Source organism: Solanum verrucosum, unplaced genomic scaffold (genome assembly GCF_900185275.1).
Source record: "Solanum verrucosum unplaced genomic scaffold, falcon-dt-bn FXZP01000009.1, whole genome shotgun sequence".
NCBI classification, from domain to species: Eukaryota; Viridiplantae; Streptophyta; class Magnoliopsida; order Solanales; family Solanaceae; genus Solanum; species Solanum verrucosum.
In genome coordinates this window covers 460,593-483,580 of record NW_026020231.1, presented here as the reverse complement: position 1 = coordinate 483,580, position 22,988 = coordinate 460,593, and the positions used below count along the sequence as shown (strand labels likewise).

General features: G+C 34.9%; 3 protein-coding genes across 4 annotated transcripts; all 3 read right to left on the bottom strand.

Annotated features, from left to right (window-relative positions):
• Positions 1-138: 138 nt before the first annotated feature.
• On the bottom strand, positions 139-4,681 carry LOC125832093 (serine/threonine/tyrosine-protein kinase HT1-like). Its single transcript, XM_049511233.1, has 3 exons — positions 4,284-4,681; positions 2,336-2,791; positions 139-630 (listed from the first exon to the last, which is right to left on the bottom strand). The coding sequence occupies exons 1-3, from the start codon at positions 4,641-4,643 to the stop codon at positions 391-393; spliced, it is 1,056 nt and encodes a 351-aa protein (XP_049367190.1). The 5' UTR covers positions 4,644-4,681; the 3' UTR covers positions 139-390.
• A 10,038-nt stretch (positions 4,682-14,719) lies between these two features.
• LOC125832088 (4-hydroxybenzoate geranyltransferase 2) lies at positions 14,720-18,863 on the bottom strand. Its single transcript, XM_049511225.1, has 8 exons — positions 18,388-18,863; positions 18,171-18,306; positions 17,377-17,498; positions 16,626-16,695; positions 16,313-16,462; positions 15,450-15,585; positions 15,235-15,331; positions 14,720-14,941 (listed from the first exon to the last, which is right to left on the bottom strand). Exons 1-8 carry the CDS (start codon positions 18,789-18,791, stop codon positions 14,875-14,877), a joined length of 1,182 nt encoding a protein of 393 aa, XP_049367182.1. The 5' UTR covers positions 18,792-18,863; the 3' UTR covers positions 14,720-14,874.
• A 1,321-nt stretch (positions 18,864-20,184) lies between these two features.
• LOC125832094 (CASP-like protein 4A3) lies at positions 20,185-22,617 on the bottom strand. Of its 2 annotated transcripts, none has more exons than XM_049511234.1 (3): positions 21,956-22,617; positions 21,677-21,812; positions 20,185-20,532 (listed from the first exon to the last, which is right to left on the bottom strand). In XM_049511234.1, exons 1-3 carry the CDS (start codon positions 22,564-22,566, stop codon positions 20,338-20,340), a joined length of 942 nt encoding a protein of 313 aa, XP_049367191.1. In that variant the 5' UTR covers positions 22,567-22,617; the 3' UTR covers positions 20,185-20,337. The 2 variants fall into 2 exon arrangements, with proteins under 2 accessions (XP_049367191.1, XP_049367192.1); XM_049511235.1 differs by having other exon boundaries at positions 20,185-20,495; positions 21,956-22,589.
• Between the last annotated feature and the right edge of the window lie 371 nt (positions 22,618-22,988).

Genomic DNA, 22,988 nt, shown 5'->3' with positions numbered 1-22,988 from the left:
TTAAGTAACTAAAATTAGAAAAACAAATAATGTCTTATATTTAAGCCGAGAATCTATCGAAAACAATATAGAATTACACGAAGTATGTTATTGTGATAGTAGTATTACCATCACGGCATTAGAAAAAGAACAAAAGTGTGAATTGCAAACACAATTTTTCATTGAACAAACAGGATTCTCCTTGTAAAATCCTGATCCAAGTTTCAAGCAAAAACAAATGTCGAAATATTCAAACAGTGGCTTAGTAACTTAGTTTACAACAATAACATTACTAATACTGAGAAGTGAGAACTTAAGAAAAAATATGATACACTTCACATTGGGATTGGGGTCCTGGGGATAATTTTGGTCACCCAAGATAACATAATAAGATACATATTCTGGAATTTGCTATGCCTCAGCAGAATCTGATCTGTTGCAATTAGGCAAGCACTGCGACAAGTTAAAATTCCGAGAGGGCTGGTAGGATTGGAAAAAATCAGGATCCTGCTCAAGCGCCTCCGCATAACTTTCAAGAACAGTTACAATCTCCTCAAACTGTGGCCTCTTGTGAGGATTGTTTGCCCAGCACTGTTTAATGAGTTTCCGAACTGCTGATGGACATGCAGCAGGTATTGGTGGTCTTGCTTTCTGCAAAATTCCAACCAATATGAGAAAATGCCAAAATTTCTCTCTTACAGAGAATGATGCATGATACTGCAAAAAATATTTAAGCAAAATTATTTGTTCTAATGCAACTTTATGCAAGAGAAGCAACTTCCTACACTAATTTTCCCAATACAATGTATGTGGAGAATCTATAAATGGGCTTATAGCTAAGTTGAAACTTAAAACAATAATCTGGAAGCAGAACAAAGGCATAAAACCAATTCACGATTAACCAGCAAAGCAAAGATCACAGCGTCAACAATTTCCAACGTGCATGAGAAACCCTCGAGGAGGAACAAGAGCAGATGTCCTATGAATTGGACAGTCAAAAGATAACAGAACACATGTAAAATATGGAGTCACGTTCACTCCGTCTCCATATCCTTTAGAGCGGGGTGTTTGAAAGACCAATATATAGTCCCACAGCATTTCAAATTAACATTGTTTGAGCATAAAAATAGAAGAAATATCCAGAGACCAACAGACCGAGATAGTCACTTAACGGGTTGCAATTTTATTAGTAGAGTGCATTGAGCAGCAGCATCAATGCTCGGAACATTAAGTGTCACACCTCAAGTTTACTTTGGAACGTATACCCGAGAAATCTGATAGATTGGCAGGTGATACAGAATACAGGCAGAACAGACTTTATCTAATCCTCCACCACAGGCTACAATGGCTTTTACTTTTACATTTGTCTTTTAAACTAATACTTGTTCCAGATACTCAAGTATACCTCTCTATATCTCTTTCCAAAGGAAACAAAACAATCATGGGCCTCATTGTTCTTATAGAAACAGAAACTTCTGCCAGTTAGAAGAGTTCCCAATGGTAAAGTATACAGTAGTAGATTATTCAACAAGTTTTCTAAAGGAGTGATGTTAAAGGAGACAATGTTGATTTGCTCAAAATATCCCTGGGAGAGGATAGAGATGTCGATGATCAAGAAGGCGAGAAAGCAAAAAAGATGAGAAGAATAGAACAACATTAACACAATGCCAACATATTAAATAGATCACTTTTGACGAAGAAAGGAATCAAGAGGCTCATCAATTCCAATAGCTATTCACTTGTTGGAAACACTATCCAAGTTTTAGAGCCAAACATGTCTGGAAAAAAACACGATGATCCTAACATAAGAAGGAAAGAAACAAAAGAAAGTAGATAGACTGATCCTATTGAAGAGATTCATTTTTAGAGATTGACATAAGATTTAACAAGAGACCGACAGCCCAGATATGAGAGAACTTCAAAAAACATAATCACAAGATGAAGCAATTTGCACGCTAAGATATTTCACGCTGCAATTTTTTTTTACAAGTATTTCAAGGGTTATTTCATAGCATAGACGTAGATTTTCTCAATCTTTTGATATGCAATGGTAAATGCAACTCAACAATATCTCTTCTTTTTGCATCTTAATTGTCTTTCTCAAGTCATCTTCCAAGCCAGAGAGAGAACATTGACTTACTGAAGTGAGTCTCATGGTAACCTCGGTATATATCTAAAGGAAAACCACCGAAACAAGAATAACAAATGTAACATAAAATGACAATTCGGAATGAGTACGTCAAACATATAGAGATTCATGGGATTTAGCGGAACAAATTCAGATCCAGAGACATTTGAAATAGTAGGCTATTTATCTTGACGAAGACCAATATGCCATGGTGGACAGAGAATATACCTTCTGGCAGACTGCAAAGGCCGCCTGCTCGGGGGTCATGTCATCAAATGGTGTCAATGCAGTCAAAAGTTCCCATAGGACAATACCGAAACTATACACATCAACCTTCTTTGTGTGGTTCTTTTCCTTGATCATTTCTGGCGCCATCCACCGGTATGTACCGGTGAACCCCTTTGCACTACCACATTGAGATTCTAAACACGATATCCCGAAATCTGCAACTTTCACACACATATCCTCATCAAGGAGTAGATTTTCCGATTTCAGATCTCTGTGAAGTATCCCTTCAGCATGAAGATACTGCATCCCATGTGCAATGTCAAGGGCCAATTTCACAACAAGATTGAGAGGGACGGAGTACGGCTCCTGCTGATGGAGGTACTTTCTAAGGGAGCCTCCAGGTACGTACCCGGTGATAATGCAAAACACTGGTGGTTTCTTACATGCTGCAATAAACTGCATTTGAGAGCCAGAAGAAATGGAACAAGTCAAAACAAGTGGCAATTTCATGCATTACGGAAAGACATGTTTTCAGATGATAACTATTTACCAATAAGTAGTTATGATAAATCAAAATATGTCAACAAATCCCTAATCAACAGTATGTTAAGAAATTCTGATAGACGTATTTCAAAGATGGTACTCTAAACATGAAATTCCTGCAGGCAGCACAATCATATCTCTTTACAAATCAAGGATGAGGGAGCTGATCTGTAGATTTCAAGTTTGACATACTGGAAAAGGTAAATGCGTTAGGTTCTATGTCACTTGGATTCTTCAAAAAAAAGTCAGTTGTGTGTCAGATCCCCAAAAGTTGTTTATTTTTGGAGGATATGACATGGGTGTGGCAGCATTTTGGAGGATCCGAGAAACATAACTTAGGTTGTGGACAACAACTTGATCAGTTTATGGATTAGTCATGTACTTGGTGCTTTTATTGAACAAAAAACCGTGATAAATGCTTGCATCTTTTTATGCCAAATTGCCAACAATGGTATTGCGGCTACTTAAGAAACCATGTATGAAGTAGCAAATATGGAATCACTTGCCTTCTAATAAAAATATACCAATCAGTAAATATCTGTTCTTTTAAGTTCTTATTTTCCTGTTTGGTTCTGCTAGAAATAAATTTCCTAAATTATGAGTAGAAGCAACGTCACCTACGTAAAATAAGACTACATCTATGACAGTAGACATATGGACCTGCCAAAGAACATAAAATGAAATTTTTTAAATTTTTTTTTTATGACCGTGGTGTCTGGGCCAGCTCTCGCACATCTAGACTAATTCCACGGGATACCACCCACCTTTCACCAGCAATAGGTACAAGGTAACTCTGTCCACCAAGGCTACAATAGATGGAAAGAATCGCTTAGTGTTAATTTTCTCTACTGGGATTCAAACTTGAGACCTCATAGTTCTCAACTACTTCATTGACCACTAGGCCACCCCCCCTTGGGTGCATAAATCGATCATTTCTTGGCAAATGAAATAACATAGTATAGCCTTCCAGATGCCACCTTTAATTGAATTTCCATATTAGTTCCAGTATCCATTCCCCATTCATCTCCAAGATTTTTCCGTGGCTGATGGTCAGAGCTAGCCAACTTATTGTACTCTGACCCCTTTCATGCCTCGGCTCATCAGGAGCAATAGGGACTAGGGTGAATAACTCCTTGGGACTACTACTCAAATGCAGTTATGCAAGGATGTCTCGAGATCTCATTAAAATCAGTAAGGTGAAGAAAGCCATCTTAGGAATAACATAGATTTATTACCCTCGGCACCGTTGGCAATCTAATTGCAGTACTTGAGAAGGAAAAGTCCCTTCACATGAAATGCTAATAAAATCTCTGCTTTTACTACTTTGAAGCAGAGTTTTTCAAATTTAAATTATGAAAAACACAAATCAATGAAAAACCAACACTAAATAAGAAACCATACTTACAGTGATGATATTTGGATGCTTTAACCGAAGCAACAAAGCAACTTCAGAAGTAAACTGCTTCTCGAGAAAAGTAGCCAAATCTCCATCTTCTTCAGGTTGGCTAATAAGCTTAATAGCCACTTCCCCATGCTTGTAAATTCCCCTGTAAATTCTACTATGCCTTCCTGAAGCAAATTTGTTCCCAATATACAGCTGCGACATATCGGCACTCCATTCCTCCTCTCCTTCTCCCTTTATCGCCGCCCCTGATGATACTATATACTTGGACCATGACGCTGCTCGCTTGTACTCACCCAATGAAAGTCGCCTCTCTAATTTCCCATTATTCGCAATTTGCTTAAACCAATTGAAATTCTTCATAGTAAACCATCAAGTTCTCCGCCTCAAACCAGAAAAAAAACTCTTTGTATATAAAACACTCAACCGCCGTTACAGATTCTCCTAAATTTTAATAAATAAATTAAAAATAAGCTACATTCCAAAAAATAGAGTTACATTTTTAGTATGTGTCAGAATTTTCTAATTAGTAATTAACCAGCTGGGTAGTTTTTTTTTTCTCTTTCAAAAATCAACTGTACATTTGTTGGAATTGAAATTGAGATGAATAGTAAAGTAAGGAGTTCTACTTCTAAGAAAAGCTTGAAAGTAGAGCTTTCAGCGAAAAGTACAACAGTTTGAAGCGTGGAAAATGAGCTTAATTTTCTGTACTTTGAAGGCGTGAGTTGAGCAGGAAGCTGGAAAAAAGTGATAATGAGGAATGAGAAAGAGTTGGAGGTTGGTGAAGAGAGGAAGAGAGCGGCGGTGGAAGTGGCGGAGCGGCGAAGATTAACGGCGGAGGTGGTGGTGGAAATGCGGTGTTTTTTCTCTCTGTGTTGAGAATGAGAAAGCAAAAGCAGTGGGTAATACTAGAATACAAGAGCAGCAACATTCATAACGTGGGAAGATCCACTTCTGAGGAGACATTTCGGGTTTTCCTGATTGTGACCGCTAATATTCTTTTTCCCCATTTTACCCCTCACTATACATTTTATACCATCCGTCTCCCTTTCAAATGACAAAATAAATTAACTGAGAACTTTCTCTCCGTTTGTCGTTATTCCGTCTGTAATTTCCCCCATCGCGTGACAATATTATCTTTATAATATATATTTTTTTGGGAAAATTGTATATAATAGCAAACTATTAATTCAAATTAAATGATATAAATATAGTTTGATTTAATTGTACCTCATAGCAAACTATTGTTATTTCACCTCTCTCCTAGTGAATCTCGCTCGCCACTCTCATTCTCTCCCTCGCCTCTCTCGTTTTTTATACAAACGCAAATATATAAAATGCGTTTGTGTTTGTATAAAGCGAGAGAAAATTGTATATATACATATATTTTCGTTCCCCTCTCTCCCCTCTCCCAGATCTCGCTCGCCACTCTCCCAGATCTCGCTCTCTCACTCGCCTCTCTCACTTTATACAAAAACGCAAATGTATAAAATGCGTTTGTGTTTGTATAAAGCGAGAGAAAATTGTATATATACATATATTTTCGTTCCCCTCTCTCCCCTCTCCCAGATCTCGCTCGCCACTCTCCCAGATCTCTCTCTCTCACTCACCTCTCTCACTTTATACAAAAACGCAAATGTATAAAATGCGTGAAAATTGTATATATACATATATTTTCGTTCCTCTCTCTCCCCTCTCCCAGATCTCGCTCGCCACTCTCCCAAATCTCGCTCGCTCACTCGCCTCTCTCACTTTATACAATTGATCTTTTTGTATATGTATACCAAAGCAGATTATACAACTGCTTTCTTTTGTATATGTATAGCGAAATATACATATTTATGTTTGCTATGTAGCACAATTATGCAAAATTTGCTATAGTATACAAATATGAATTTTGTGTTTGCTATATGTGAAAGTTGCTCTATTTTTTTAAATAGTTATTTTTTAACGTAAAAAAATGCTTTTGAACTATTAAAAATAAAGTATGAATTTCATTTTATTTTTGACTAAATAGATTGTGTCAAAGATATAATAATCGTAATTTTCTTTCGCTTTTTTCATAAAAATATCATTACCGTTGTTTATTAAGTAAAATAGATATTCCTTGAACTATAAAAAGAAGAGTACTGTAATTATTCAATTTATAATAATATACTTATGAATTAAATTAAATAAATACAAAAACAAGAAAGAGAGGGAGGGAGTTAATTGAAGCAGGGATAAAATGGTAAAATGAGGACATGGGAAAGAAATGGTTACGATGCGAAGAGAAGGAGTGAGGTTAATGAAGGAAGTGGGGCCCAGAGAAGCAGTGTTATAAGTGGAGAGCAGTTATGTCGGAGAGTGCCGTATGCTTCTTCCGTATACGGTCCACTCCAACTCTCTTCAGTCTTCACACTACTATCACGATTCACGCCTTTTCAGGATTTATTTTATTACATTAAATAAATCACTTAGTATTCAAACTACTCAACAATACTCTATTGTGTGCCACATTCTAGTCAAAGTTTTTCAAATTACAATAATCATGATTTTTTTTAAAACTCGTACATATATTGCTCCTTTATCTGATACATAGCAAATGATAATAATACATAACTATAAACCAGATTCATTTTGATTTAGATTTGATAATTGAAATTTGAAATTATGTATTAATAATAACATGTGTACTAGATACATTATACACAACAAATGCGTAATGTATCTTATAGAGATGAAATGATGTATTCCGATATAAGAGAGAGAAGGAAAAATAGATTTTTTATAACTAATTCAAATGGTAGAAATTTTTAGCGATCATAATGTCTTATGTCACGTAATTACTTAATTTTTGCAAATAAAAAGCTTTTCAATTTTGTGCTCAGAAATTAAAATTATATCAAATGTATTAAAATATCGTTTAATTTTGTAGTCTGAAATATTCCACGTAAAAAATTGAAATTAAAATATTGTAAAAAAAAAAGAAGAAGTTGTAGTATTCTTTTTTAAACCAACAAAAAAAAAATCTTTTAAAGCTAATAAATATTAATTTACCTTTATCCTCCTCGTTCACTTTTGTTTATTCATTTTAGGCTTTGTATGTTTTTTTGAAAAACAATAATTAATATAAATACTTCATTATAATATTTGTATTAAATTATTAACTAATGTTCAATATTATTTATTAAATTATTAAAAATGACAAGCAAAAGTCCATTAAAAAAACGTCTTAATTCCAAGCCAATTAGCCAAACACAAAAATATACTGTCACACGAAATAATCAATATTAGTATATAATTAACCACCGACAATGTAATTAGAAAGTAGATCAATTTTTACTTGAACATTATTTAGCATTATTATAAAAAGGAAGATAACAAAATTGATTCTTAATTGCCACTTAAATCTCCATATATATGGATTTTGATCAGTGATTATTCCTTTTTCCCCCTTTTGAATAATTTGCTTGTGAAACTTATCTACTATAGTAAAAAGGCACTAAGGAAATTAAAGTGATTTAATGACTAGAGCATTCATGATTTAGATTATTACCTTTGTAGAAAGTAGAGGATCAAGCACTTGATAATTGATTTGCCGTGATAGTTTTGGACTTATCTCTGGAATTTGATGTGTTATTATCCCCTAAGTTATAATCAAATCGGTAATTAATTAGTTTTATGATTTTGTTTTGATCTCAGGACCTTTGTTTGCTTTGATATCATGTTGAAGTGTGTGATCATCTCATCTAAAAGCTTAAGCAGTTAAAGAAAACAATGTGTCAAGATTTTACTAGGTTGAATGTTTTTCCACATAAGAAGATCAATAAGTGATTCTTTTGATTTGATTGACCATTTATATATTTATCAACAATTAATAAGTAAAAAAATAACTCTACATATAGCAATTTAAAATTAAAAAATATTATTATTGTTTACATATATTTCGACATTATATAAAGTTTTCATCAATGATCTGTATTCCAGCGAAGTGGACCAAGTGTCATATCCGATTTCCTAATTCATGTCCGTATAATTATCTGTATAATCAATAATTAATTAACTAACTCATCCCTTTTATTAGATGAAGAATCGTACGGCCAGATCCTCCTAATGGTACTGGTTATGTACTTATTGTCCAATTTAACTCTCGATATTAAACTAACTAATCTGGCATAGGGATAAGAGTTATTTGTCAGTTAACCAAAAAGAGGGTTAATTAATTAATTAATATTAAGCAAGTGTTAATTAAGAACCCCACACGCATAACAATTTGCAGAGAAAAAAAACAAGCCATGTGAGTAGATGAATACGGTAAAGGTACGGCCTGGTGGTTTTGTCTGGTTATGTAACAGCCATAGGGCCTTACAATATTTATTTGTCCTGTCTAATTAAGATTTTGCCAAATCTTGTGATTAAGGGATTAATTACATAGGGGATTATACATTTAAGTGGAATCAGAAATGAAATATTGGTGGTTGGGACTAGAATAGAATAGGGTGGTGGGACATAAACAAACTTATGAGTGTATTTCTTGCCATTTTAATTGATCGTTATATCTAAATTTATATTTCATTTTTAAAATATTGAGTTAGATTGAATCGGTGCATCGAAAATCCTTCACGGGTGGGGGAGTATTCACGTAGTTCCAAGTTTTTGAATGTTGCAGCAACATGGCTTGATGATAGAATGTCACGTGCATTTACCGCCATGTGCTCTAGGTATGGCGCTCCATCTTTTTTCTTTTTAAATTTTAACGGAGATGAATTTATGACATAAAGTGAGTGATTTGTGTGATTTCAAAATTTTATATTACAAGCTATTTTTTATTTTTTTATATTGCTAGTTAGAAATATACAAAGTCATAAGGTGCAGAGATATATACTCAAGAGTAAGGGTGTGCACTATTCAAGTTAAATCGAATAATCAAATCAAATTTTTATTTGGATTGGTTTTTTGGATTAATAAATTACTTTGTTTGGTTTCGAATTTTAAAAAATAAAAACCGAAAAAACCGATATATATATATATATATAGGAGTTAACCAATTTTGTCCCTTTCTGGTTATTGTCTATCATGATGATTACGTTTATATTTTATGTTTGAACATCTATAATAGTCATACTTATAAGTATTGTGTTTTAAGTTTTACTTATGATTTATATTATAAAGTATATTTAAGAGATTCAATACTATTACTTTGGTTATGTTCTTAATGATTGACATAATCGAATAACCAAACCGAAAAAGCCAAACCGAATAGAGGAAAACCAAACCAAACCAATTTTATTTTGGATCGAATTGAGTTACACTTTTACAAAACCAAAAATCGAATAATGCAAAACCAAATCAAAAAATCAAATGCACACTTACTCAAGAGAGAAAATAGTGTGGCATTCGCTAGGCTTGATTTACTATCTTTACCATATACTAGTGATAGCTTGGGAGAAGCAAGCGCGCAAGAAAACGTAAAAATTGGTAATATTCCACGTGAAATTTAATATGAGAGACTCATGGCGTGTAAAAACCGAATCGAAAAAAATGTTATTGGGTTAACGGGTTTTTAATGATTTTATAAAAAAAAAAATTGGGTTGTTGGTTTGGTATCAATTTTCAGTATTGGGTTATTGGGTAAACCGATAACCCATTAAGACGATAGTAATTTACTGTTATACCCTTCATAAATATTAAATATTAATAATTTAACATAACTAGACACTATATATGAGCACTCTACACTACAGTCTACACACTTCACACGCCAGAATACTTCTACGTCACATAAGAAATTCCATATTATATATGTTTTGGCTGTAATATGTAATTGTAGCCTTCGTACTACATCTACTCTTATTGATGCAATTTCTCATTATATTTCTTGTTCCACTAAATCAAATTTATAACTAATTTGCTTGTCTCACTGTATCGCGACAAATTGTTGGAGAAGTGAGAAATCATTTATTTATTTTATGAGCATTGTCTTATTGGGTAAACCGAAAATCGAATCGTTAATGACCAAAACCCGATAAAAAATATCTTATTGATTTGTTATTGATTTAGCGTATTTAAAAACCGAAAACCAATAATACATAAAATCGAACTGATGGACACCTTACGACTCACGAATCGACGAGATAGGTTACACAATACCTAATTCAATTGGTATATTAATGAATACATGAATGATATTTTATTATTTTAATTGAAAGAATTATCTTGAAAGTTACCTATAAAATGTTGAAATACTCTCAAGTAATGTCTAACGATATGAGACCTTTGAAAGAAATCGTACAAATTTTATTCAAATCGGACAATATCACACTAATGCAGCTATACTATACTGTACTTGAGTTGATATAGTCCAACAGGCGCGTGCACAATCGGACAGTATCACATGCACCGAAACCGTTAGAAAATCAAAATATTATACTATAAAATATGAAGGGAAAAATTATATTTCTCAAAAGCATCTCGTATTTATACATGATTCATGACAAGATTACGAAATTGTGATATAGACAACTTATTTTAATATAAGCATTGATAATTGATTTCATGGCTCAAACCCAAAACCTATTAATCAGGAGATAACTTTACTGCTCTAAAATTCCCCTTCGCTCAATAATACTTACAATATCATAAGAGCCACACAATAGCACTTACAAAATTACCAGAAAAGTAGATCTGCCCAAACATGTTTTTGCTTTTCTGGAACTTGGGTTGAATAATGTTTTTTCTAAAACAAAATTTATGTCGTGGTGTTTGTGCTAGCTTTTACGGGATATTTGTCACTTCCCACTAGATAACTATGTCCACTAAGACTAGGACTGATGAGAAAAATCACTTAGTGTTTTTTTTTTATTCCTTCTAATTTTAAGTTTTCTTTATTTTTCACCTCAATATTTCAAGTATTAATTAATTCATCCCTCCCTAATTTATGTTTCATGGACATCAAATTTCACATCTTTGTTGTCCAAATCCACTAAATTACTCAAACTTTTCCGTATTTAGCCTCTAACGTGTATAATATTCTAAACCACTAATCTATTCTTGCTTATCAAAATTCTATGGATAAGGACATATCATAATTAAGGAGATATTCTTAGAAAGTAATTAAGTCGAAATAATTGGCTTAATTAGGTAGACAATAGTGACTTAACATAGGTTTAGGCTTAACAAGTTGGTTCAATACAAACAACATTTGGCAAATTAGTAAGCTAAAAAGATGATTAACTAATTATATTAGTACTATTTACGTATTGGTTGTTAGGTACTAGAATAATTAATGTTGCTGTCACGTATAGCTCAAATAAATGAAGTAACATGGGTGACGATGGACATCACATGTGTCTTTGTTGTATTATATATATGGTCTTACAAATATCGGTCCCTTAGTTACGTTGTATTCCTTTCAGGTTATTCTTAATTTTTTTTTTCTTGTAAACTTCATTCCACAACATTAGGATTAAATTAGATTTTATAAGAGTTGAATAAGTTAAGTTAATTATGATTATCAATCCTATCTCAATCAAGTGATTAATTTTTGTATAGAATTGAGCAATAACTCACCGTTATTGATTCAGTTCATTTTGATATGTTCAAATTCAATCTAATGAGAAATACTCCGGCAATGCAATTGTCATAAATGTAGTTGTTCATGCATTAGTGCGATATGTAATAAATTCAAATTATAGACAAGTATAAGAATTACCATTTGCTTACTTGCAAGTATGTACGTTTGCGTAGTATTAATGAGTAGTCGCATCATGATGTCAAAGCCAACTACTAGAAGAATGAATCTAGTGTGTTCGGTATGGAAAGAAATGTTTTCAATTTTTGTTTGGTCAAATTTTTTGAAAAATATTTTCTAAAAAAATAATAAAATAATCACCTTAAAACTGACTTTCCTAATAAAAGCTGAAAAAACAAAGTCTCACAAGCTAACCCATGCCGCATTGATTTGGTCCTCCGCAGCCTCTAACACACATCACCTTCACCGGTACCCCCCGCTCTCACCCGCACCTTCCATATCTAGATTATTTGAGATAATTATATACCGAAACACCCTTAATTCTCCTTGCTTACAAGAATGAAGTACCGCCTTAATTTTACCCTATCACGGGATAACATCAAAGGTTATTTTGTTAGTCATTATATTATGTGGAAATTATGAGTCCAGTTACATGTTTAAAGCCCATTAACATTGGCCACACTAACCAACTAAATGTTTTTGCCAATCATATTAACAAATGCAATGACCTTTATAATATATCACACTTCTTGAACTCAGCACCACCTATTGAGAGAACACATTACAAGGAAATGATACATCTTCAAACCCCCCGGGTCGGGGGAGGGAGAGTCTTCAATGAATATTTCAGCAAAAAAAAATAATATTCCCGAACAACGGGCAAAGGGAAACTACAACAGATGCAAGCTGATTTTAGAGAAGTCTCTGGTGAATTGTTCTATAAAGAAAGCTATAATCTTCTACCTTTCACGATGGCGTGGAGGAAAAAAGGAAAAGAAAAAGAAGTTGTATGTCTGCACCCCTAGGAGAAAACTTTTACTGTATCTTCAAACAAATGGGATCGGTCACAAATCCTGCACATGCTTCTCGTACGGCCCAGATACAGCTTTGGATGCTGCAAGGAACAAATTATTTGGTCACCCCACTTGAAATTTGCCGCAAGCTCCAACGTTGAGCTCCCATCGTACACTAGTTAAAGAATACTTGAATTAGAGATTAGGCACTTGGGAGGACGGGGGGGGGGGGGGGGGGGAATACAAGTCTTCACAGTAATGCCTATGTACAACATGACCATGGCATCAATCACGAGGAAAAACAATTTAATAAGATGTTCTTGCCTTCTGTAACTCATGGTATGGTTTCACACCCCTCCACACTTATGTACAAATAGAGGGGGTCAGGGGTTGAGCAACACCCCAGGCCTTAACATAAATAAAACAAAACAAATATACAGGAGGGGGACATAAACCTTATCTCCGATCCTATGATGGTTCATAGTCAACTTATGAACCATCATAGGATCGGAGGAAAGGTTTATGTCTCTCTTGTATATTTGCTTTGTTTTATTTATGTTAAGGCCTGGGGGTGAGCAACACCCCCAGATCCCCTCAAGGGTTGTGACAAAAAAAAGTAGTCAATCTTTACAACCAAGAAAGTTCATTTAATCCCGGGGTGTGTGCGGGTGGGAAGGAATAAAAAAGAAAAAATGAATACCTAGCATCCCCAGAATTCCTAGCAATAAGAGCATTAACTGAATGCAAATAAGAATGTTGCTTGGTGGTGGGTGGGAAAAGCGAGCCTAGGAGGTCATAATATCAATTCTTACGCACAACTAACAAGCATATAAGTGTTTAGACAGAAATAAATCAAATAATATTCCATCCGTAAGCAAGGACTACGAATCCAGTAAGTTTGACATGCGTTAACTAAAGATTACTGGATCTACACACCCCAAAAAGAAGGGAGTAATATTACAATGCATGTTGTTTCAACAGGCAAACATTGTTTCAGTCATCAGAACAAAGTTAAATAAGTACCATCAGTGACTAAACCAAACAAAATATACGAGAGCTAAATTATACAAAGGATATAAGGTCACGGCATGTATGTTATGAATTCATATCAACACGTCTGAATCCCAAAACTAGTAGGGAGAGCTACATGGATCTTCAATATACATACCACTCTATTTTCTTTTTCTCTAGCTTTTATTATTGGGATGGTGGCTGGGCAAGCTACGTGGATCCTCACTATTTCACCGGGCACCAACTACCTCCCACCAACGCAGGTATGAGAATAACGATGCCCACTAGGGCTTAGGGAGATTGACAGAAATTACCTACCTTTTTCTCTATCTTGGAATTTGAACCCTCCAAGGTTTTCATTGAACTGGTTTCGCTCCAATCTCAAAAAATTGTCTTTAAAGACAAAAAAGGGCTCACAAACACTAGAGGTCATATGCATGTTCTACTTACCAACAAATCATTTAAACAAACTAAAAAGACCCCTTCTAAATATGGACCTATGAGTGTAGCATCACGACTAAGTCTTACTCCCAATTAGTTGATATCACTTAAAATATATTTTACTTTTAGTTGTGTTGCACTCTGCTACAGATTTCGTGAGATAGTAGTTTTGAGAAAATTTTCCCAGTGTTACTTTGGGTTTACCTTGTTCACTTTTAACACTTCCAATCACTATAGTGTCACATTACAAACCAAATGCGCTTGGAGTCATATGTGTACATGGCCAAACCATCCTCATGCAACCTTTTATTTCATCCTCTTTGTGCTACTAGGAATACAATCAGATGTGATCATCTCCATTTAGTTATTCTAATACCAAAAGGCAAAAAGCTCTAGTGTAACCCAAAAAAAAAAAAAAAACTTACCTGCCCCTGCCAGTTAAATTGGTAGAGACTTGTTCTTTATCTGCAATAGAATTATAACCAAAAATGACTTGGCATATATTTCTGAATATTTCTTTGGGAAAGAACTCCAAATACATGCCGACCAATGGCATTGAGATTCACAATGAACAAATGGTTAAAGAAGAAAAAAACATTGTTACCGCATACTATTGTCACAATAGTCGTCCAAAGAGAATCCCACCAAAGATAAATGCACCAAACCATTTGTTGGAAACAAATCTACATACAAAGCACAATAAGTTCAAACAGTGAGAGTTTAGAAGACTAAACATTATTATAGGTAACATGAATCAATGCATAGGTGCATTTGAACTTCTTTGGGTGCTATATGTGAATTGCTTGTGATACTTGCTAAAAATCAACTCTGCCACTGATGACTAAATCAGACTAATTGTCAGCATGTCAGGAGTTTCAAGCTCATAGTAGCTGACAAGTAGCAGTAAGCCAGTTAAGTGTAAATTCATTCTGTAAATTAAATGTAATCATGTCTCTAGTTACTAATTGATACATACTTTCTGTTGCAGTCTGCACGAGATGAAAGGTCAACAGTCCAAATTTGCCAAGCCAATTGGCCAGAAGCAGCTGTCAAAAAGGCGTAGTATGGCCATCCTAATCCAGACAAAGAAGAGAAGCAAAATTAAACTGAAATTGTGGCAACTAAGTAACAAGAGAAATGATAGCCACAAGACCATTGTAGCTAAATAAATTAGAGAATGGAAATAGTTACCAATATCAGCATTAATTCCGGAAAGAGCAAGACTGCTGATGCATGCTAATCCAAACCCACTGATCCATTCTTTTGTGGAATCTCCAAATCTCAAGGCTGTAGATTTGACACCCACTTTGAGATCATCTTCTTTATCCTGGATGACAGTTACTAAAATATTGACAAGAGCTGCTTTCACATGAATTATAAGTATCTCATACTAGTTTAATACGGAACACAAATTCAGAGAGGTGCATCTGATATATAAGAAAACATTCATACTTGTGGCACAAGGCAAATTATAATATTGAGAACCCAAGTCTAAAAGGTCTAATCAACATGAGTCTTTTCTTTCATTTAATTAAACATTTTTGTGACGTCTACATGTTTTATGGCAAAGGCAGGCGTTCATGTTTCTATCAGTGTTACCAAAAGCAAAAAGCGCAAAAAAGCTCTTAGGTCCATTGGGGCTTTAAACACAAATAAAACGTGGGCTTTAACGAAAAGAGGCACAAAGCGAGAAAAAATACAAGTATATATGTTTAGTCCAAGACTAATAATTATAAGCATGAATGACAAATATATGACCAAGGAAATTGAATTTTTTTTAACAATAAAGTGAAATATCAATTGTTTAGTCGCCTCTTCAGAAGAGGCTCATTAGCAAGGAAAAATATGCCCTCAAACCTTGATGACGACACTGAAATAGTGTGCATGTCCCAAGAAAACATGCTTGAAGGTGCAGGGTCCTATACTAGAGTAAAACTTCTTTAATATATTATTAGCCCAATATGTCATATTCATGTTAGTATTTATTCTGCTAGAAGTCTCAAACTCCATATATTATAAGAGATGGCAGCTAATTTCAAATGATCAATACATACCTGATGTGCATATATTGTGTCATATACAAGCGTCCAAAACACACCGGACGCATATAAAGGAAGCACAACTGCAAGATCAATACTTCCTTTAATTGCAGCCCAACCTAACAAAGCTCCCCAGTTGAAAGTTAAACCAAGAAAGGCTTGAGGCTGCACCAACAGATATAGACATCACCATCCAAACCAAACAGTTGGCAAAAGATCCACAGAAGCTGAGAAGGGTTGTACCCTTTGGAGTTGAGGGCAGGGAGAGCGAGAGAGAGTACAGATATACTGATTCGAGAGATGCAGCATGAAAATTCGGATATATTACCCAAAATGTAAACCTCTTCATGAGGGGGTATGAGAAGACCAGTAACAGGGATGAAGCACCCAAAATGCGGCTGCAAGAATAGAAATGAATCACTAATAATGTAAAAATGTCATATAAAAAAAAACTTTTTCTTCATTGAAATGCAAGAAAAAAAATCAAATATAATCATGAATATCTAGTTCTCCAAATATTGGTAAGTTAAAAAATAAACTGTCCATGCAAATTTAAGCATAGTACCAGACAAAGTGATAAATCATATGTAATTCAAATGGAGATTCCCAGAAATGTGCAGTCTTTAGACCCATATGTAATCCAAATGGGGATTCCAACAAAAGCGCCATGTCTTTAGTCCCATATGTCTGTAACTTGTGAAAATTACTACACTTCCCATACCTGGGTTTTACCCAAACAAAACTGATCGCTCTCATTATGGATTGAAGTAAAGAATCGAAGTCTGAAGTATGAGAATTTAATAACGAACTGAATTTTTCACGTTGGTCTTGGGAATTGTGCAGTAAATGGCAATTTTCTGACTTCATGCTTATGAAGGAAACTACCCTAACCTCTCTATAAAGCAGGAGATGAAAGGAAATCATATAAATTTCTAACAGATAGCCATTCTCTAGATCAGCTAACCAACTAGAATGTGCCAATCAATCAAAACACTCTCAAATAGATTAAGCAAAAAGCTTTCTCTGCAAGGGGAAATTTGGAAAAAAACAAAATTATGTCCAGAAGAAAGAAAACAAACCTATAATTATTCAATTGCAAAAGAATCCCAAGACCTAATAGCAATTGGAACCCAAGAAAAGTGAGTCCCTGAAAGGGTGTCAAGACACCGCTAGCAACTGGCCTCGACCTTGTTCTTTCCACCTGCACTAAATGAAAGCTCTCAAATGCACCAAAAAGCAAAATAAAAGACTTAACTTGTTATGCAAAATCTCAAAGGTAAGAAATGATTATACCGTGGTTGAGAAGAGGAATCAGGAATTCAAGCAGTATACTATATCAATTTCAGCAGTCAAGAACTATTAAACTATAAATTTAGAAAAGATCACAAATGATAACAAGGGAGAGAAAATAAAAGAGACATGAGCTATCAAATTTAAGTTTCAATGGCATCAAACAAATCGCATTGCTACCCAATTGAGCAGTAAAGATCCCAGAAGAACCAAGTCAAATAAATAAACGCAGCACCATCTTGCAATGAAATATCATAATATGAAGGGAAAGACTAGCATTTTGTCCTCCCATTAATTCCATCTCTCTCTCACACACTTGAGCAAGACGGTGTTGAATGAGGCATCACCTTCATTCAGTACACAAAGTCCTCATTCTGAAGTCCAACTTTTACCTACTTGGGCAATATATATGGAAAACCACTCGCCTTCTCAAAACATTCTAGATATCAATAAAGCATAATGAGTTGATGAATTCCCTGTTTTGTGGAATTAACAAATACTTAAAGCAATCATTTGAGGATATAGAAGTATGTAGCTCGACTATACAAAATTCTACTAAAAGTGCAAGGGAAAGCCCAATCACCTTAGTATCGATATCTCGATCAAGAAGATCGTTAACTGTACATCCAGCACCTCGCAAAAGCAAGGCCCCGCAACCAAATAGTGTCATCATTTTCACATCAGGGAGGCTCCCAGGTGGAGCAGCCAAAGCAATCGACCTACATATAGTTCCTTAAAAAGTATAACAAAGGAAAACAGAACACACAAACACAATGATAAAGAGTATAATAATGAGTTACCACATGCAAGGCCAAGCGAGTAACCAAGTGCCAATAGGTTTATCAAGTCGGGCAAGATGGGCATAAGGTCTAATTTTTTGGGGAAAATAAGTATCGACCCAAGAAGGCTTTTGTTGTTCATTCTTCTTCTTCTCTTCCGAATTAGCTAAGGTCGAAAAGTGAAGAACTTGGCGGAACCCTGAAAGTTCAATTCTTGAAGAATGTGGAGAGTAAAATGTCAGCAATTTTGTAGAATTGAGGGTGTGATTATGATCATCAGAAGAAGAAAATTGAAAGGGGTTTATTAACGGAGAATGAAGAACAGTTGGGTTAGGGTTTGTTAGGTCGCCGGAAGAATACAGAGCAGCGATAGAGTGCCGACGGAAGACATGGCGATTCCGAGAAAGGCGGCGATACAGTGCCATTCTTTATCAGTGAAATTGAGACGGCCCTATGGAGGGCATTTTAACGGGGGCTGACCAAATTGACGGCGTCTGGTCGTTAAATACCTAAATTTTTTTGTTTCCTAATTCCTAGTATTTCCATATAAAAATAATAATAATAAAAATAAAAAAAAGGTAAGCTCCCAAATTGCATTGATGCTAAAAAAAGACTAATTATGTTACTATGTATTACACTGACAATACATATAATATAGTGAATATCAATCAATGGTTATTCTGCAATTGAATAAACACCCATACAATTCTTAGAGAAGTGTTATGTTACTTTGTTTAAAATTATGTGGTAGAAAGTAATGGGTGACATGAAGAATACGATTTGTTGTGGATTCTATATTCACTATTTTATATAAAAATGAAGATACTCTTTGGCTTGACATTATTTATTTGATGTCTGGTACACACTGGAATCCACTAATTTGGATTCGCTTAGCATAGATAAGGAATATTTTCGTTTGTTTACAAAGATCAGTTCCAAAAGGAGGTAAAAATACTTTTCGGCCCAAGTCGCTTTGTTAATTGATCATAAGTTCATAACAATATCGTAGAAATGTTGCATAGACCAATATTTTGGGTCCACATGTATTCACAAAGAATAATCTTATTCTTAGAAAACAATAGAATATAAGTAGTGTTTAATTAAAACATGACAATCAATCAGTTAATTTGTGCTATCGGCGGAGGAGCTAGAAATTTAACGAAGGGTGTGCAAATTTTCTTCTCAGATATGCTAAGGGTGTGCAAAATTAAATATATTCTCATATTAACTAACATTTAACCTTTGTACACGATATAATTTTCTGACAAAAAATGTGCACCAGACCACCCTTCGCCTAAGGTGGGTGCGCCCTTGCATGCAGTCCCGTTATTTCACAAGTCATGACTCATCAAATTAAGATATTCTTTTTGTACTTGCTAGGTTTCCCAAATGGGGCCTATACGATATGAATTTAAAATAGTCGGACTGCATTGAAAGTTTGATGGAAACCAAGAAAAAATATTATATGTTCCAGAAAATATATATCCATTTGTTCCTTTCACAACTCTGAATAATAAAATACAAAGATATGGCCGGCTTCTCATTCTCTGCCAAACAAATACTGATATTAACCGTGAATCTAGTTTTAGTAATTCCCAACCCACCTCCTCATACGAACTTCTAAGTTCTAGCGGGGATCTTAGTACTGAGTTGATAGTTACGAACTTTTACCTTGTTGATAAGGGTTCGATTCCTCGCCTTGTAATTCTCTCACAGGTGTAAAAATAATAATATAAGAAGACCTCATAGCTAATCGTTATTAGGTTCTGGTTCATTTCTTTTTTTGCTTACATTTTATGCATACTCCAAGAGATTACATTTGCACATATTATTTACTTGTAGTAGGAAGGAAAAGTTATATAGTTGAATCTATTCACTACTTCTGTACAGCTGCTCAAGCTAGAAATATGATTTTATGTGGCGATTCTCAAATATACTCAACGAATAAATGGATACAAACTCATTGCTGCATCATGAGGCGTTTCTGTTGCAGAAGTTGTAACCAGAAATGAGAGAGCTAAATGCAAAGGCCGTAAAAGCCAGGAAGGACACCCCAATAGATGCAGATGCCATCTCTGTAAACTCATCTTTTCCCCAATTTGATATCCAGTCATATGCCCTCGTTGCAGCTGAAGAAGATGCTGACATTATCAGATAAGCCAATATCTGCGCAGGTATAAGCAAAAGCAAAACAAACTTAAAGAGTAAATTATACATAAAAACAACAGGAACAGTGCAAAGCAGAGTTGTGGACCTGGTTAAAAGCAGTTTTCCGATCACCACTATGAACTGTGTAAACAATTATTAAGAGGGTCATCAATTTTATAGAAGCAAAATAAAAAAACTATCATATCTTTTGCTTCCAGTTATCACAGTCTACTAAGTAAAATAATTTGCTAAAAGTACAATTCAAAGTTTAAATACTGGAAACTTGTGCCCCTAAGCATGACGACTACGAGTCATTGATTTATAAGTACTTAAATAGTTTGTTGGTTAATAAAAATTGACTAAAAAGATAAAATCGTCAAAAGAGTCCTCTGGAGACAGAAGGCAGACCTATATTCGTCTACACCAGTGTGAAATCAAACTTCAAAATGAAAAGCTTAATCATTAAGATGCGGATCTAAAGGAGAAGATTTGTGGTATAAAGCTTATTCATTGATATATAACACTCAATTCATATCAAGATAGTTTGATACTTTACATACAGCAGAGCTCTCATGATAATTTAAACTGACCAGTGAAAACTTAGGACAGTGAAGCATAGATCATCAGCCCCACGACAAATAAGAAAGTTTGAATGTCCTGTGTTTTGTATCAGGGATCAGTGCTACAATCAATTTAAATTCATAGTATGCCAGTCATACTAAAAAGAGATATTGGTGGGTTCCCCTCTGCCATCCTATCTCATATAGTGCAAGTGCACATGGTCTTGGTTTCAAGTACTGATCGAAGTAGTGTAAAGTGTAAATGAGGCATTGATTTTTTTGTTCAGAAGTAAGAGTTGAATCTTATCCTCTAGCTCCTAATATCAGAAGTTTTTCTTCCGCACAAACCACAGAGATAAAAATTTGGCGGACAATCTATAATGTCCTAAGATGCTCCTAAAAGCTTGGACTATTTGAAAGGGTCAAGAAATGTCATACTTCTCCAAATAATCAGTTTAAGACCTTTTATAGAGCCTAACTTACACCCTCCTGTCTAGCAGCATAGTAACAGCCAGTATGAAAAGTAACATTCGACTCAAGAACTAAAAACTAGATATATGTGTTAGTTACCCAAGTAGACAAGTTCAAAAGGTATTACTTGCCTGATCCATTAAGAAATCAAAATGATATCGCGTGTAGTGAGAGAGGAAGTGTTTCCGACTTGCTAAATTGTAAATCAGATCAAACACTTGAATTCCAGAATATGCAAATCCAATAGCATTCACAGCAACACAATACCTGTGACATAATATAAAAGGTGTAACATCAGAAGAGTTTCAGAAACTAGAATTGATTTTTCCTAATTATAAATCAAAGCCCTTGGGATTCAAAACATTCAAACACATCGGAGATCATTATGCAGATTATGAATAAATTCGAACCTGTACTCTTTGTATCGATCAAAAGAGTCACCACTCCAACCTTCAGTTTTATCAGATGCCATAACTGAGAAGGAAATCAAGCACAAAACAAACTCACAAACCCTAAACCCTAACGCCGCTCTGGTCAGCGTCAATTCCCTCTTCGAACGCCCTGTCCTCGGAGGTCTCTCCCCTTCCATTTCTCCACCTTCCACGTCACCACCACGAACCGGTCCCACTTTGGTCACTCCGTTAGTTACATCCTCCCTACCCGGCCTACTAAAATAAACTCCCTGAGAATTCCGATCCTTGTTTCCGGCTTCCGACGGCTGAGTAGGTGTCGGAGGTGAGCTTAAATTCTCCAAGGAAAGTTTATGTGGAGATCGAACTGGAGAGTAGTACTTTTCTACAGAAACCAGGGCTTTTGAAGAGAGCGATTTCGTGGCACGGTGATCGGGAAGAGGGTCATCGGAACACAACAGCGATTCGAAACGGAGTGGTGAGTGGAAGGAGTCCATTTGACTTACCTGTGAGTCAGTGTCCGACATTGATAAGTGGCTATTATGCTTCGGAAAATTCCGGTGGTGATTGGAGTTGGAAGTTGAACTTGAATTGGAATTTGATTTCTCCATTTTTTTGAGTTTCCCCGGCAAAACTTTGCGCTTTATTGTATTGACAGAAAAACAAAAAAGTAGGAAAATAATGGAAGTGCTTTTTGGTGTTTGCTTTTTTTTAAATATACTAGAGTAGTTTACTTCTATCTGTTGTTTTTTGAAAATAGAGAGTAGGCACGCGCACACTCTCTCCATTTTTTTTTTCATTCATATACGAGGCTCGAAACGAGACTTCTGATTAAAGAGGAGTATCCCCATTCGCTGCAAGATATCTGTTGGTGGTCACACACACTCTCTCCGAATTTATTTTACTTTTAAATTTGTTTAAAATTATAATTTTTTATTTTATTTTATAAGTCTTTAATCATAATTTTTCACGTAACATGTTAAAGTTCACTAAATTAAAGATCATTCTATTATCTTTATAACATATTTTTCAT